At 46.0% G+C, this 17,483-nt stretch overlaps 1 protein-coding gene across 1 annotated transcript in view; it reads right to left on the reverse strand.

The window, feature by feature from the left end:
• APPL2 (adaptor protein, phosphotyrosine interacting with PH domain and leucine zipper 2) overlaps positions 1-17,483 on the reverse strand; it is a 597,113-nt gene that overhangs the window by 527,422 nt on the left and 52,208 nt on the right. The window contains exon 2 of the mRNA XM_086919274.1: positions 2,771-2,869. Coding sequence (XP_086775400.1) covers positions 2,771-2,869 — 99 coding nt within the window. The remainder of the gene's footprint in view (positions 1-2,770; positions 2,870-17,483) is intronic.

The raw sequence follows: 17,483 nt of genomic DNA on the forward strand, positions 1-17,483 counted from the left end.
AGTTTGGCGGTGGTTCCGGCGTAGAGGGAGTTGCCGTAGTCCAGTCGGCTGGTGACGAGGGCCTGGGTGACCGTCTTCCTGGTCTCGGTGGGGATCCACCGGAAGGTCTTACGTAGCATGCGTAGGATGTTGAAGCATGACGAGGAGACGGCGTTGACTTGTCTGGTCATGGAGAGGGAGGAGTCCAGGATGAAGCCCAGGTTGCGTGCGTGGTCTGTTGGTTTGGGTGCGCTGCCTAGGACGGGGGGCCACCAGGAGTCGTCCCAGGTGCAGGGTGAGGATCCCAGGATGAGGACTTCCGTCTTGTCCGAGTTCAGTTTCAGGCGGCTGTTCTTCATCCAATCGGCTACCTCTTTCATCCCTTCGTGTAGGTTGGCTCTGGCGGTGGCGGGGTCGTTGGTGAGGGAGAGGATCAGCTGGGTGTCGTCGGCGTAGGAGATGATGTTGAGGTTGTGCTGGAGTGCGATGGCTGTGAGGGGACTCATGTAGACGTTGAAGAGGGTTGGGCTGAGCGAGGAGCCTTGAGGGACACTGCAGATGACTTTGGTGGCTTCTGATCTGAACGGGGGAGGCGGACTCTCTGTGTCCTTCCGGCGAGGAAGGAGATGATCCACTCCAGTGCCTTCTCCTGGATTCCGACGTTGCTGAGGCGCTGTACTAGGGTACGGTGGCAGACAGTGTCGAAGGCCGCGGAGAGGTCTAGGAGGATGAGGGCCGCTGTTTCTCCGTTGTCGAGCAGGGCTCGGATGTCATCGGTTGCTGCGATCAGGGCGGTCTCGGTGCTGTGGTTGGCCCGGAAGCCAGACTGTGGTTGGCCCGGAAGCCAGACTGTGGTTGGCCCGGAAGCCAGACTAGCGACCACATTTGTCTGCTCCTCTCTTTTGATTGTTGCCACAAATATGTTTCATACTAGACTGACCATTGATCAATAAATAATTATTGAACCCGTTCCAATCGTCAGTCAGTGTGTATTCTGAGAAAAGTAAGCATGAGTAACTGAGCGAAAGATACCGGAGGAATCGGGGTTGTCATATTCAGTGGTAGCCAAGAACTACCTACACCGCTGTAGAATACAGGGGGTGGTAGTGGCTCTGTAGAGCTAGCTGGTTTAACAGCTGATTCATCCTGAGGGAGTGTCCAGAGTCTGTCTGCACACCAAGCACTCAGTTTAGGTCATCCAAAACGCGCAGGTCCTGGGGGATCCTAGGAACTACACAACAGAACCTTTATTACCAGATAATGAGACATTTTTATTGTTGTCTGAAACATGCTGGACATATAAGGAACTCTGCAGCAGGTGTTTTTTAAACCTGTGTTATTCCTAAACATGTCGCCCTCCCCCCAGGCTAGCGACAGGTGAGGCTGCACCAGTCCCACCACCCTAGAGCTGCCGCAGTCACCCACTTGCTACTCCTAGCCCAGGTGAGCAGGAAACAAGCAGTTTCCTTCCTGGTAGACAAAGTGCACAAGTGATGCCCTAGCTTGGGGGAGTCAGCATGCCTTTATTTCAACAGTCATTTTCTTTTAGCTCGTGCGTTGAAAAACGACAATTGGGCGACTAATGGTCTCATGGAAGGAATGTGGCACAAGCTCATCTGTAGAAGATTCCTGAGCTGCTACTAGCTCTGCTTAATGTGGAACCCAGTAACTGGTCATGCAAGGCTCAGGTACATGGCATATGCTCCTTTTCCAGGCCCCCTTGTTCAATTTGCATTACAGTATTTGGGTTCTCATTGTTGGTCCAGAAATTACAACGGTCAGGCAAGGCTTTAATTCATCTGTCAGGCTTGTTAGTCAAAGTGGGACAGTTTGAGCACCCGCTCTTACAGTGATGGTTACGCATTACTCCTGACTCCCGAAAATGTATACTTTCTCTCAGAGGTGAAGCAAGGGTGACACGGCCCCTGGTGCAAGCAAGGAACATGGACATAATTTGGTAGCATTGAGCCCTTAGCACACCTTAGGGCCCAAATGCTGCTCTATTGATAGCCATGCCACTGCTTTCTCTCCTGAATATATTCTTATAACATCAGTCAGGTCAATACCAAGAGCAAGTAGTGAGACACATAGGGCCACCACGGTGCTAGGAGAGAAAGGAGCAGGTATACATTGAATGGATAATATTTTACCATTCGAATAATTTCCCTTCAAAAAGTCAAGCATGAAAGTACTCAAACGTCTAAAAATAAGCAAAGACTCACAAAATTAAGCATTGAATTGCAATACTTTCCCTCTTCATCAGATTTTAACGAGGCTTAGATTAACACTACGAAAGAAAATACAATCTAAAAAAATAACATAAATGTCTTGGTAAATAAGAAAACAGGAATCTGCTTCACCTTAGCCATGCCAATTGTGATGTCAAGTGAAAGGGGGGGGGCGTCCAAGGCTCATTGGTGAAGAATGTGACCCAGCAATTTGGGAGAATGAGGGAGGAGAGACAATGAAAAGAAATGGAGGAGCTCATTGGTGGAGTTACAGGCTTCAGGGGGATGAAAAGATGGCCAGAATGGAAGCAAGCAACCCACCTTAGGGTCTTTACAGGAGAAAGTAAAAAGGCATATCACAATATATCAGGGGCATATCACTACATGGATTTCAAGGTGTGGAAATAAGTAGTGACATCACAGTATGCGATAAGACGGTGGATGGAATGGTAATAGCAGCACAACCTGCATGAATTATTTACACTTCCCTCATAAATGCACTCTGGGTCTTCAGAGGCTGAACAGGCCACGTTTCTTCGCTGATATTCATCAGAAAAAGTTACCTGAGCTCCATACACGCGCTGCATAGCCTGCAGTAATTGGTTTGTATATTCTGTTAGGGTTCCTGCATCTTCTTCAAACACACTAAGTAAGGAGCGAGTCTGTAAAACAGGAAAACATATATATGCTGATCATTTACAGAAAAAAAGAAATTCCCTTTTGAAGTCATAAAATAAACGAATTCACTTGAATTACAAAACATATTTGAATTACAGAATGGAAACAATGCTTGTTTACAAAAAGAAGTGTTTCCTACATTATATAGATGTAATGTCTTTGTCTTTTCCCATAATCATCTTCTTCCACCTTCGTGTTAGTAGGGTTCTGGAACTTCTGTAATCGTTTTTTAGCATTTCTGTGATGTAACCTCCAGAAAAGGATGCAGTAGCCAGGTAAAGCTGCAGAGAATGTGTAAATTAATAACACAGTTTCCTTTGTCAGGTGGTTGAAGGGTTCCTTTTACACGGTGGGCTCGTTTCTAGGTCATGTATACAGGATTTAAGCAATCACGGATCACTGGAATCCCTGGCCTGTTGGGTCAGGAAGAGGCTCTAGATCATGGGTACTCACAAACTTTCTCTCGGGGGACAAATTTACAGTATGGTTTGTGTCCGAGGGCCGCACTGGTGGGGGCGGGGTCAGTGGGGGAGGGGGCGGGGCTAGAGAGAAAAAAAAAACTGACCATGAGGTTGATCACAGGTCCCTGCAGCTGACGCCTTCGTCCACTGAGCCACCAGACCCGGCATACACACATTTCTCTCTCTCTCTCTCTCTCTATCATTCTTTCTCTGTCGCTCTCTCTCTCTCTCTGTCTCCCTCTCTCTCTCCCTCCCTCTCTCTCTCCTTCCCTCTCCCTCTCCCTCTCTCTCCCTCTCTCTCCCTCTGTCTCCTTTTGTATCACTCACTCTGACTCTCACTCCCTCTCACTCCCTCTGTCTCACTCACTGACTGTCTCACTCTCTCTCTGTCTCCCTCTCTCTCTCTGTTTCCCTCTCCCTCTCTCTGTTTCCATCTAACTTCCTCTATTTCTCTCTCCCTCTCTCTCCTTCCTTCTCCCTCCTTCCCTCTGTCTCCCTCTCTATCCTTCCCTCTCCCTCCTTCCCTCTCTTTCCCTCGCCCTCCTTCCCTCTCCCTCCTTCCCTCTCTCTCTCCTTCCCCCTCCCTCACTCTGAGGTCTCCCTCACTCGCTCTGTCTCCCTCCCTCGCTCTGTCTCCCTCCCTTCCTCGCTCTTTCTTTCCCTCGCTCTCCCTCTGTCTGCCTGTCTCCCTCCCTCTCTCTCCCTCTGTCTGCTGTCTCCCTCCCTCTCTCTCTCCCTCGCTCTCTCGCTGTCTGCCCCTGTCTCCCTCGCTCTCCCTCTGTCTGCCTGTCTCCCTCCCTTGCTCTCCTTCGCTCTCCCTCACTCTCCCTATGTCTCCCTCGCTCTCCCTCGTTATGCCTCCCTCGCTCTTCCTCTGTCTCCCTCTGTCTCCCTAGCTCTGCCTCCCTCGGTCTGCTTGTCTCCCTCCCTCGCTCTCCCTCTGTCTGCTTGTCTCCCTCCCTCGCTCTCCCTCTGTCTGCATGTCTCCCTCCCTCACTCTCCCTCTCTCTCCCTGTCTGCTTAAGTCTCCCTTGCTCTCCCTCACGCTGCCTCTCTCGCTCTCCCTCTGTCTGCTTCTGTCTCCCTCCCTCGCTCGCTCTCCCTCTGTCTGCCTCCCTCCCTCGCTCTCCCTCGGTCTGCCTCTGTCTCCCTCCCTCGCTCTCCCTCTGTCTGCCCGTCTTCCCTCCCTCGCTCTCCCTCTGTCTGTCCCTCTGTCTCCCTCGCTCTGCCTCCCTCGCTCTCCCTCTGTCTGCCTGTCTCCCTCCCTCTCCCTCGGTCTGCCTCCCTCCCTCGCTCTCCCTCGGTTTCCCTCGCTCTCCCTCTGTCTGTCTGTCTGTCTCTGTCTCCTTCCCTTTCCCTCCCTCCCTCTCCCTCTTCATCTCACCCTGCCTGTGTGTGCCCGGGTTGAGACAGCTTCTGGGCACACACACACTCAGCCAGCCAGCCGCACCCGAGCACTTCACAGGTCTTTAAAAGACCTTTCGCATGCTAATGAGGCTTTGTTCACCTCTTAGGCCCCTGCAGCCCCACTCTGACGGAAATCGCCCGCCCCTCACAGAGAGTCTCTGCATCGCGCTGCCGCAGGGGTGTTTGCTGAGATGCTTTAAAAAACAAACAAACACGGGTACGATGTCTGCACGGTCCGCGGGCCGCCAGGGAAGGCTTGCCCGGCCGCCCGCGGACCGTACTTTGAGTACCCGTGCTCTAGATGGAGGGAGACATCGGATAATTTATATAATTCTACGGCTGGCAGTGGAGCCCCGGATGCAATTCCCTGGAATCTTCTGATTGGTGCTGAATCACAGCCCTTCGTTTATGTACACGAGGGATCCATGATAATCTACTATGGAGCATAACGTACAGATACTCACATCTGAAAATTCACACTCCAAAAATCGTTTAAAGATTTGAGTATCTGGGGAAAAAGAAGCAGGGTTTTAAGTCTGCACTTTATTATGGGACAGAGGATCTCCCCAGATAGGTATGGTATGCCCAAGCTGACATAGGGTGTATATTAAGGGGAAATATTGACTGACTGTGATTAGCGAATCGGCCTTTGGCACCCGGGCGCAACCATCCTTGAGGGTAGACGCACACGCAATGGTGCCAACAGGGTACCTGACTGCTTAATGCCATAAGAAATTAAAAGAAACATTGCCACAACATAGGCAAATGCCTTGGAAAATCTGAGGCAAGGCCACACAACATCTCAAATGGGGTGGGGTTATAATATAAGAAAGGAAGTAGGAAGACGCAAGGGATTTCACGAATGGGGATTAGTAAAATAGGGGTGAGTGGAGGACGGACCTGTGAAAAGGAAATAGGACCAGATATTCTCACATGATAACACTTGATATTGTGAAATATTATAAAATGCATGCCTTTTGTATAATTAAATATTATTCACTTGCTTAACAATCTAAATAGTTAAAACAAAAACAATGTCATGGATGAAGACATTGAAGTAGATGTGTGCTAGAGCTATTCACTATCACACCCTAATTTTCACTCCTCTCTATTGGTGAAAGCCTTTCACCAGTATTGTTGATTTTTTTTCTGTTCCTCTTTGTTAACTCGGTTTACTGCTTGGGGCCAGTAAAAAGGTTGCTTAGGTTACTTACAACTCATCCAGGAGAAACACCATTGAAGGACTTGATCTAATGCTCAGGCCACACATTCACAAAATATATAAAACCATAGTTACAAACTGAGTTATGTTTATAGCTCAAACACGTAAAACCACAAACATTTGCTAGTACTGGTTATGAGCACCGTGACACTTATGGCATTGCCCTTTTGTGCTCCTTTTATATGTTTGTGTGAAACTGTGCCAAAATAAGTTGTTTTGTGCATGGTTAATGCCATGAGTTATGGTATGTGTCGTGTGCATTCACAATCATAACTGGTGAATTTCAGAGGTGTTATGCATTTGCGCCAGAACCATAACTCCTTTTTAACTTTTTTCAGTAAATTTCATTTTTTTTTATGATTTACTTAATTGCCAACCCTGCTGCTCGTGGCCTTTGGACTGGAACTTCAAAGTTCAAACTATCAGTACTCTCAGCCCTATTATTTAGCACACAGGTTTCCTGTACAATAATTTTATCCTTGGATTTTGTCCATTTTCCAGCTACTTCCTAAAGCTTCTTCTTCCCTGGCAAGGCCTTTAAAGGCCCATCAGCCTCGTGATGGGCCATCAGGATGTCAATTTCACACCTCAGCTCTCTTTGTGTGTGTCTAGATGGTATGCACAATGTCCAGTTGTCACCCACCCCAGACATGTATTTAGAGACAGGAATAGGCACAGAACGGTTAAAGTAAGAAAATGTCAACTTATAAAAGTGGCGTTTTCAGACTTGCAATTTAAAATCCAACTTCACCATAAGTTGTGAGTTTAAATTGGGAGCCTGGAGACATCAAACTCAAAATGTGTATATTGTCCTTACAGTTCAAGAGGGACTAAGGTATCCCAATGTTAATCTACGGGCAAGATAGGCATTGCAATAGTGAAAATCTTTTCCCTAACTGGACATGTAAAACTTAAACGTATATGTCCAGCTTTTTAAATACATGGCTCCCTGCCTTGGGGCCATCTTGGGCCTACCATAGGAGTGACGTATTTTAAGGAGGAGAGTTTGGCCCTAGCAAATTGCCTGGTCGACATGGCAGTTTAAAACTTCACAAACAGGCTCAGCAATAGTAGGCCTGAGACATATTTCAAGGTCTACTAGAATGGGCACAATCAGTGCTGCAAGCCCACTAGTAGCATTTAATTTACAGACCCTGGGCACATGTACTGGGACTTATAAGTAAATTAAATATAGCAATTGTGGATAAACCAATGTTACCATGTTTTTAGGGACAAAGCACCTGCACTTTAGTACTGCTCAGCAGGTAAAGTGCCCAGAATCCTAAAGCCAGCAAAAATGAAGTCAGCAAAATATGAGATCAGAAAGCAAAAATGTCAAGCAGCACAAGAGCTTCTGGAAGCTCTGGGAAGGTGCACAGAATGTTTTAATATTGATTCATTTTTATAGACACAGCGTTGACAGGTTTTGGTTGACCACATCTGTTCCCATTATGGGATTAGGCCTTTGGTAGAGAAATCACCCAATATGTGAGATAAAGGCATCCGTTAGAGATATTCAGAAAAATGAGCACCCAAGTAAGCTTGCTGCCTATTCTGATTATATATATCATCAACCAGGCATTTTATGGCAAATTCATATTTGTCTTGTATAAGCAATCTTAATTTTACTGTATTGTTTACAATTGTTCTAAATTCTGCCATTGCAGATACCCATAAGTTGTAATTGAATTGTTTTCAATGCTTCCTTTAAATGATTGCGTCATATGTTTGTGACGGGGAGGCGGGTCAGGATGATGACAGTAGCGTTGTTACAGCAGGCAGATGGTCTGCTCTACCGTTGACCCCCCTTTCTGTCACCCTACTACAGACTGATGCCACCGCTACTGGACCTGAGGATTGGTGGTCGGCTGTCCCGCGGACCCCTCCTGCCATGCCTACGCTGTCAGAAGAAGCCGGTCTGCAGGATTGGGGCACGAAGGAGACCGATAGTGTGTGGCACTATACTCCAATGGAAGAACACGGTCCCTTTAACTGTGGGCTACGAGCCGGCGTAACCACGCCCCCAACAAGCATCGAGGAGTCAAATGCCGGAAGGGAGAAGGAGACGACGGACGGCGTTTCCCAGGAGGCGACAGGAGTATTGGAGTGGAGACGGAGAGAAGCGGAATCGAGTTGCGGATACGGAGGAGGAGGAAGAGAGCGAGGACGGAGCCCAGCTGAGAGCGACAAGCCAGGAGGCCACCGATTCGGCGCTTCGCCCTGCCACGGTCCCACGGGAGGAACGTGGCTGGACAAGGTACGGGGTTCTGTGGCTGGCTGGGTGGGGAGGAGCGATCCGAGCAAGCGGAGAGATCCGGTGTAAATAGTGTACAGCCTGTTGAATTACCCCCCCCCTCACGAGCACTATTGAACGGCTTAACTTAAATGAGCACTGGTTTCCCTCACTCCCTGGGCCCTGGCAAATCGTGTACGGACGTACCACTGATTGTGCCTTTCTTCTCTTTATTTTCTGGGACACCTCCGGACGAGTCCACGTCATCTTGAAGACTCCACCTACCTTCTGAACCAACGCGAGGGTCGAATTAAAGGATTGCATTCTGGAGTATTCCGGATTCACGAGAGGTGTCAGGACGGAGACCTCGGACTTTGCCAAATTACGTGTGACTGCTAAAAGGCGTAAAGCTTATCTAAAAATAAAACCATCTTTAAGAGCACTTTTCCCTGACTCTGCCTCGTTAGACCATACTGCCCTGAGTCCTGACCTCTCTACCTCGGGGTTGCACGTGCCTGACCCTTTACAATGTTGTTTGACTTTGAGCTAGTAATTTCTTGTCAAATTGCATTATTTACAGTTTTTTTGTTTTTTCTATCTGAATTGCATTTTTTTAAATTATAGATTCACAAATCGTTTTTGCCTTCTCTATCATATGATTCATACCTGGCAATTAAATCTGCTTCACCTCTGGGGTAATGCAGGTGACACATTATACCCATTAATACTGAAAGCAGCAAGACCTTAAAAACACTCTGTTCCTCTTAGATCAATGTAAAGTGTACGTAATTTCAAATTACTACCCAATCTAGGCTTTACCACCATAATAACAAAAATAAGCAATATGTAACAAGACCAGTTGTACTTCTCTTAACTTAAATATTAATTGCTTATTTCAAGTCAAGAAACTTGGGGTGCATAGGGTTTTAAAATGCTGTTCCTATGTTATAAAATATATAACTTAAAAAACTCCATCTCAATGGAACTACCTTGAATACAATGTACTTGATTTCCTACCATACTTAAAGAGAGGCATAAATCTGAAACAAGCCACTCCTAAAGCAGAATATCAACTCCCATTGAGTCAGCATGAATAATATGAAAGCTTTTGGGACAATACTTCACAATGTATGGCCTAGACCAGATACTTCCTGTTAGAACTTGGATTTCTGGTTGGCTAAGGCTTACGCCAAAGCCAGGCAGAGACCACCATTCTAGTCAGGGCAAGGGAGACACACGCCAAGATAACCCCTGCTCACACCCTTGGTAGCTTGGCACGAGCAGACAGGCTTATACCGGAGGCAATGTGTAAAGCATTTACGCACGCACACAACAGCAACAACATCCTAGGCACACCACAAACGGAACTCCACACAAGGTTATATAAATATAACTTGTGTATTGTCAAAACACATCAGATAGTAATCACACAATATACATTGTGCCAACTGGAATGGGCAATATATTTACACTGGATTATTTACACCAGGACAGGGCCACATGGGCTACTGTCATAATCAACACTTAGCAGAAATAGCACTTCTAGAATTTAGAATAAGTGTAGCACAAAATAACAATTATAGGTCATAACCAGTAACCACTGATAACCTACTAGGCAAAGCAAACTTCTAAGCATGAGCACCTTTAGAAGTCTAACACAAGCATAAAGGCAAAACACATTACGCATAATCACATTTAGGCCTAAACAGTATAACTACAGTAGCCAATCTCTCACTAGTCTAAACACATTAGACTCTCTCCCTAAGCATAACTCACATTTAGGGGCGTTACTCACAGTGAAGTAAACTCTCACTAACATAAACCTACATAGGTAAAATACCATCATAATCGCATTGCGCAAACATCACCTTAGGCAATTACTATCATAAACATAGTAAAATCACCTTGCGCAGAAATCACATACCAGCCAACTGGCCATCTTAAGAAGGGCTCAAATGCCCTGTATGCAGAATGTCAGGGCGCGCTGCCATCGCAGCGCCAGTCAGGGGTGCGCCACCGGCGCAAACCTAAACGTTGCAGCTGCCCACTACTTGCTGGGCAGCTGAGAACAGTAACAGGGCCTAAACGTTGCAGCTGGCACTAAGTGCTGCGCAGCTGTAGAAGGCCTGGCACCTCTGTGCCATCTCCGTCCCACACAGGGACTCTCTCTCCCTTGGCGCCTAAACAGTGCAGGTGCCCACTAATTGCTGGGCAGCTGGGAAACAACAAACTGCGACAGGGGCCCTCACTGGCCCTTAGGAGCAAAGACTGTGCCATAGGTTGGAGCCCTCTAGCTCTGAATGAACAACAGTGCATTGGAGCCCTCTGGCTCTAGGCTCAACTATGCCCATTGGAGCACTCTGGCTCCTAATATCCTCATGCCCCCAACATGTGGCTTTGGAAATGGCTCTGGCATGAACTACGCCCATGGGAGCCCTCTTGCTCCTAAAATAATCAAGCCCCCCCACAGGTGGGAGCAACCCGCTGCCAACGGGGGCGCTCGGAACAAGGGCACTGAAAACGGTAGAATGGCCACTGACATCTGGGGTCGCCCTGAAGGTTCTCCTGTCGCTGTTCCTTACACCGGCACCAACACACGCCCGGAGCTTCCTCCCCCCACAGCCGTCTGCACTTACAGGCTCTCTCGTGGGTCACGGGGCTTCTCTTCCGGGCGGCTCTACTTTCACCATGCGGCAGGGGGGCAGGCACCGGCAATGTGCCTCGCGTCCCCCCCCTCCGTAGTACACAGGCGGCGCTTGCGGGGTTCTCTCTCTCCGGAGGAGCGTCCCGCCCTCCTCATCACCTGGGCCCCCTCTTGGGACCCTCTACCATGCTCCGTGAGGCGGGGTGGGCTCCCGACCTCCCGCGTCGTCCATCTCGGGGCTCACGGAGAGCTTGTGGAGAGGTGTGGCTCACTGGTTAGAGGCGGCAGACCCGAGTGCAGAGAACGGCCCGGGACCAGGGTTCGATTCCCGACGCGGCAGGGTCTTGGACCAGGATCAGCGGACTGATAATTCTCGCATCGGTGCCTACTCCGACCAGGGAGCACACTCGGCAACTCTGGGCATTAGCTTGCCTCATCTCCACAACGGCCCCACACAAACGCCGGGGATGCCTGGTTTCACCTTGGAGACCCCCAGGAGGGACTATCTCACAGGGAAAGCCAGGACGGGTTCCCCAGCGGTCTATAGCGCTACGAGGCCTCCGGGTAGCAGTGCGCTTTACAAGACACAACAATTTACAATTTACAATTTACGGGAGCCCCGCACCGACCACACACCATCTCTGGCCCGGCCGCTTCGTCGTTTCCGCTTCCGTCCCGCGGCCCCGCCCACAACCAGGCAGGCCGCGGACAGCGGCGGCCATCGGGACGGCAAACGTGGGGTAGGCTCCCTCGGGACTTTAGGAACACTAGTAGGGTGGGTTCCTGCGATGTACAATCTCGCAATCAGCGGGGTGGCACCCGTAATAATAAAAAAAAAGGCATAGGGAATCCCCACGAAGGAGATTGCAGCCCGGCGCTGCGGGGGACAGGCAGGAACGCTTCCTTCAAGGATAACGACAGCGATCTGCCAATAAGCAAAAATAAAGCGCTCATGAGGCGCTGGGGGGGCACTAAAACCCCTAAGTCCCCAGAAATGACCCCTGAAGCAACAAGGGTCCTAGCAGCAAAGCTTCCAAATCAAATGGGTCCCAAAGAGAAGGTCCTGGATGCAAAGTGGAGCAAGCAGCTCCCAACAAGGAAATTCCTCCAGCATCCAGGGGCTGGGCAGGGCCCAGGGAGGCAAGCCTTCCCCTGTGCCCAAGCAGCAGCACGCCCCTGGCAGGATTCAAGTAGCAAACAAGAACATTTTCAGAGTGTCACAGCACCCTTTTTATACCCAAAATCCTTTGTCTAGCAGGGTGCAGGCAGTGTGAGAACCAGCTACAACTTGTTATGGGGAACACCTTTCACTGGCCAGGCTAGGGACATCAGACGCACCACAGGGGGCTGAGCCAGCATTGTGGAGGGAAAACCCAGCCCTATTCAAGTCCCAGGTGTACCCCTCCCTCACATCAGCATGCTAATCACTCCATTCACCACCGGGGCAGACCCCTCCAGACTCTTGGAGCCAGGCTCACCAGCCAGCTCCAGCCGATCACACGCCAGACACAAATTACACAAACATGCCAACTTCTAGAAGTGTCACTTCCACACTAGACACAACCATGCCGCATATATCATTGCACAGCTTTCAATCTCACGAGTTCGCACATACCAAACTCGACCCTGCACTCCCCACACATCAGGAACAACCATGGTCACACATATTCCCCATGCATTCCCATGGGAGGGCAGGTCACTCTCACCACACACACACTGAGAGCGCAAGCACTTTACACTGGACCACAGTGAAAAAGTGCGCAAAGACCTAAAATCACCAACACCAGGTTACAGAAAAAGGCTAGGCAAAAGCAAAAAGTTTCGGGGTAAACCTGCCAAAAATTGCCAGGTCCAACACTTCCTGAAAGAAATGTAATGTTCCTTTTCTTTTGTCGAGTGATAGAGCGATAGTGATAGTGATATGGTTCTTGATACTTTGGACTTGACACTGAAAATACAAGAACTTTTCCACTTCTCATACCTTAAATATATCTGCTTTCTTAAACATTAGATGGTAGCAAACACAAGTAAAACATACTATGCTTGCAAAGTAAAAATCCTTTTACAAATACATTCTTTTTATTGAATAGAACAAGTGAATCCCACTGTCACACAGTGTCTGAAAAAGAGGATGGTTTATGACTGGTATAATATATCAGGTCTTTTCTCTAGATACTGTATCAGTCATTGGTTACGGTAAAGTATCCATTGTGGCTTTATCACTACTATCATTATCACTGGTCTTCCAGTACTTTAGATACTCTTGCACTCCAATTAGATAAAGTCCTTCCCTTTGGACGTTTGGGTCACTGTCGGTAGCCGTCAAGTTTTACAACAAGAACTGGTTGTTGATTTGGAACAATCACACACAATAAGTTCAACAACCAGTAACAGACATTGTTTTAAAATATATGTTACTTTTACACATTGGTAAAGTTGGGCAGTTAAAATGAAGATCAACAAGAAGAAGTGAATGTTACTTGCACCTTTTAGGGCCGTACCATGGCACAAGCAGGTTTGTAGAACTATGTGCTAAGGTGTTCTAATGTATAATTGTATAATATAAATTACCCTTTGTCCTTGTTATTCAGTGGCCATGACAACAAGGAGGGACATCTACGGTGGTTTGAGCTAGGTAACAGAGAATGAGCGAAAACTCCTGCTAACGCAAATGTAATTGTTTACCAAATGCTTTACTAAAAGTACAAATGTCCAAAATACATGTTCAAAATAAAGTATGCTTAATGCAAAAGTTGTAGTAGGCAAACACACCTAGAACCTATACGCCTGTAACCTAGTAAAGAGGCCTGGAGTTTATTTAAGTTGACATATGTAATGACACCATGTTTAATGTGGAGGTCCATTAATACTGAAAAGCTTGTTTTTTACTTTAACTGACAATTGTCAAAGTTACTGGTCTTCTCTTAGCAGCAGATATTGCCTTTTCAAAAGCTACGGATTAATAGTTGATGAATAGAAAGTGTCGTATTAGACCACAGATAGTGAGGTTCACACCACAGAACTTGCAGATGACACGGAGGATGATTCATGGGAAGTCAATATTACAAACAAGAAAGGATGTGACTGCAACATTCAAGGACCAGAGACGTTTTAAGGCATGGGAAAAATGGGCGCTGACCCAGGGCCCCATCCTTTAAGGGGGCCCCTGATAGAGCCATCTCTGTTCTTCTCAGTCTTGCAGTGATGACCTTGAAAAATTCTTAAGCAGATTGTTTTAAATACTGTTTTCCTTTAATTTATTTTTAATGTGGGTGAAGTGTGAGAGTCTCTTCCAGACATTTGGCACAGATTATGTTTATGTTTCATACAACATCCATTTAGCTCAAAACAGGACCTCACATTAGAGAACTGGGAGGGTGTTACAGAGATTATTTGCAGCAATATTAGTGAGCTGCTGCTGTGGTTCATTATTGAAAACACGTCACTATCCATTAATATTAGATGGAAACACATTTAGAATTGTATGAGTGTGTCTCGGCACTGTCAGTCACATGGCCAAAGAGAGTATGAAAGAGCTGAATTTAGATAATAAGTTTAAAGCTGTTCCGAACAGGCCCCCCAAATTACGTTTGGGCCAAGGACCCCAGAATCCTTAAGACGTCCCTGCCAATGACACATGGCTGAAAGATGATTGTACTCTGGTGAGAAGACGGGGAGTAGAACTGTTCCCAGGAGTATGTTGAAAGAGCATGATGAAATCTTTTTGGTCAACAAGAAGAAGAAAAAAACATTTATGCTGCAACATAGAAAATGTGCGTTTATAGCACTGCATGTTCCTAGACTAGTGGAGCAGATTCTTCCACCTTTCAATGCAGAGCAAACTGACTGAGAGCAACATCTGTACTGAGTTTCTTGAACATCTTTTTATGGGAAGTCTTAGTTTATTCCTTGATTTGCTATTATTTTAGCTTTATGCTTATGCTCAACTCTCTCCTCAGAATCTCTTTAAGGGTTTTCTAAACTGACACCATTAAATCCTTTTAAGGACATTTCTTAATGGAACATGCTTGTTACATTTTACTATATTAATGCTTGTTTTGATTTACTGAATTGATTTATCTTATTACTACATATTGATTGATTGATTGTTAACCTTTATTGTTGTTGGGGGGAGAATAATACCATAATAAAACGAGTTGAATAAAGAGAACATTTAAAATAAAACCCTTGAACTCTAGTTACCTTTTTTTATTGACTGAACTAAAGTATCATTAATTAATAATGATTTATGTTGATATTTAACGTTGGCATCTCAGCTGACAACAATGATCTATCAACCTGATGTACGCTGGGTTCTTGGTAAGGAGAACATGACAATGGACGCCCGTGCTCCAGCACTCCACAACCCTCTAGAAACCAACCACCCAAAATGAAATCTAAGATTCCAAAGCACAAAAAGTTGCTATTATGGTTAAAAGAGCTGGCTTTGAAGTTCTAGTGTTCGAGTAACTGGAGCAACAGGGGATAAAGGTGGCAGGTTTAAGGTTTAAAAGGGAGGTCTAACTGGTTCCAGAGTCAATATTCAAACAGCGAGGCTACTGGTGCTGGAAACGATGTCACACCTGACGTGGTCCAAAGACATTACTACATTTTCCTTTATAGCTATGTTCTCTCTATTATATTTTCTTTTCTGCTTGTCTACTCAATAGTTGTTTTGTTGTCATTGTTTATCCATTTATTAAAGAACCCTTTGCTAAGCCTTCTTGAAGAACCCTTATGCAAGTTTACTGATCAAAGAAAATGTGTTTTTCATTTTACAACGCAACCAGTAAGTTTGAATTTTCTGATATGGTTAGTTATGTCTATAGGCAAATGATTGTGGACCTAAAAGTAAAGCCAATTCCAATGATGTGAATGCCATTGTGTGGTCTGTGAATTTGTAGATTAGAAGTGAACTGCTCTGTGTAAACTAGACAATGACATTGCAGTCATTTCAACAATTTAGCGTGCCCCATTTCAATTCCCGTTTTATAACTTTTAGATTTATGTCTAATAGTGGACAGCAAGTGATTCTTACATTTTATACCAAACGAGGAATGTGGATATGTTGCTTTCATTTTAGTATAACATCTTACATTGCTTTTCATTGTTTGTTTTACGTTTCAAACCAGGTCTCACAGTAAAAACTCTCACATGCCACACACCCAGTTTTTCAGCTGCTACAGTGGGGGCTACTACAGAGTTCATCAGTGTTCGGCTACAGAAGCATATTTGTTTTTTTCTATTAAGATGCTTTCTCAGATGTCCCCAAATGGAAGAATGTGAAAAAGGATTATTTGAGTAATCTTGGTGTAATCTCCAACCCAGTCCCCCAATAAATTGATTGCACCTGTAGCAGTGCCCCCACAAATGTGTGAACACAATGTGCGGCTAATAGTAACTTTAGTGGTATAACTTAGAGGGGGGCAGCCCTGCTTCTTCCTGGTGCTGACGGGCACAGGATGGGCTGCCGTTGGCCTGGGTTTTGCCCGGGTGTTGCCCGCACTGTGGGAGATCTTGCAGCGCTTTATGCGTATCACAGCAGTTGGCTAGTGGTAGGCCCCTCCTCTGTCTCAGGCAGCTGGTCCTTGAAGACCTGTGACAGGGGGCAGTATGACCAGCTGCATCACTCGGAAGAATGTATTTACACAGTACTTTGCTTTGGACAATCTTAGTTCTACAATTGATTGTAACTTTATGAGAAAATCCTATTGTGTTTTTTTTTTTTTTTACACTTCATATTTTGCCCTTGTTGCAGCACTGAGCCTCAAGTTCCTGGATGATGGGGACTGTTTTCATATCTTTGTTTATCGCTCAGTAAGATTGAACATAATCAAACATTGGGTGCTTGAACTCTTCCTGCCCACTTACATGAGTAAAGGACAAAAAGTCCCAGAGTGGGTTCCATCCTTTATATCCGAGTGAAGGATTTTGTCAAGAAGTATTTCTCCGAGTTTGACACTGTGTGCTTTGTTGTGACTGAGATGGTCGAGCCGGGTACTCTCAATGCTCTTTCAAACATAGGAGGTGTACATGCATCTCCAGCCACCCACACATTGAGGAAACCCAAATTATTTTAAAGTCTCATCTCTGGCTTATGCCCACATCTGAGAACTTAAGTACCATGGGGGATTGAATATCTTTAATAAGGACTACATTGAATCTGACACAACACTACCTGGGCAACAGAAACACCTTTCAACAATTAAAAAGGTAAAAACATTTTGTATTCAGCTCTATAGAAAAAGATTTCATTATCATGATTACAACTAGATTTCTGGACAACTGTTCAGCCATTCTTAGACCTCACCGCAGTAGAGCATTTGGTCAGGTATTGTAGGTTTTTTGTTACAAAAAAACGAAATGAATTTATAACCATATAGTTGTTTTATAAGTTCCTCTGTGGACATTGTGTGTTTTCATGTCTTTTAATCTTATCTTCTTTCACATCAGGCTTTCACTCCACAACACATCTCATTTCTAGTGCCTTTATATGTAAAAATCTACCTTCAATGTTATCCCACAGTGTCCATTTAAAGCAAGCTTGCTCTACCAATAGCTTAGAAAGGTGTTAAATATCAAATTTTAATGTGGACATTGCTTAATGTTGAACAGACAAATGTGAACAATC

This window comes from Lissotriton vulgaris, chromosome 1_1, assembly GCF_964263255.1.
Source record: "Lissotriton vulgaris chromosome 1_1, aLisVul1.2, whole genome shotgun sequence".
NCBI classification, from domain to species: Eukaryota; Metazoa; Chordata; class Amphibia; order Caudata; family Salamandridae; genus Lissotriton; species Lissotriton vulgaris.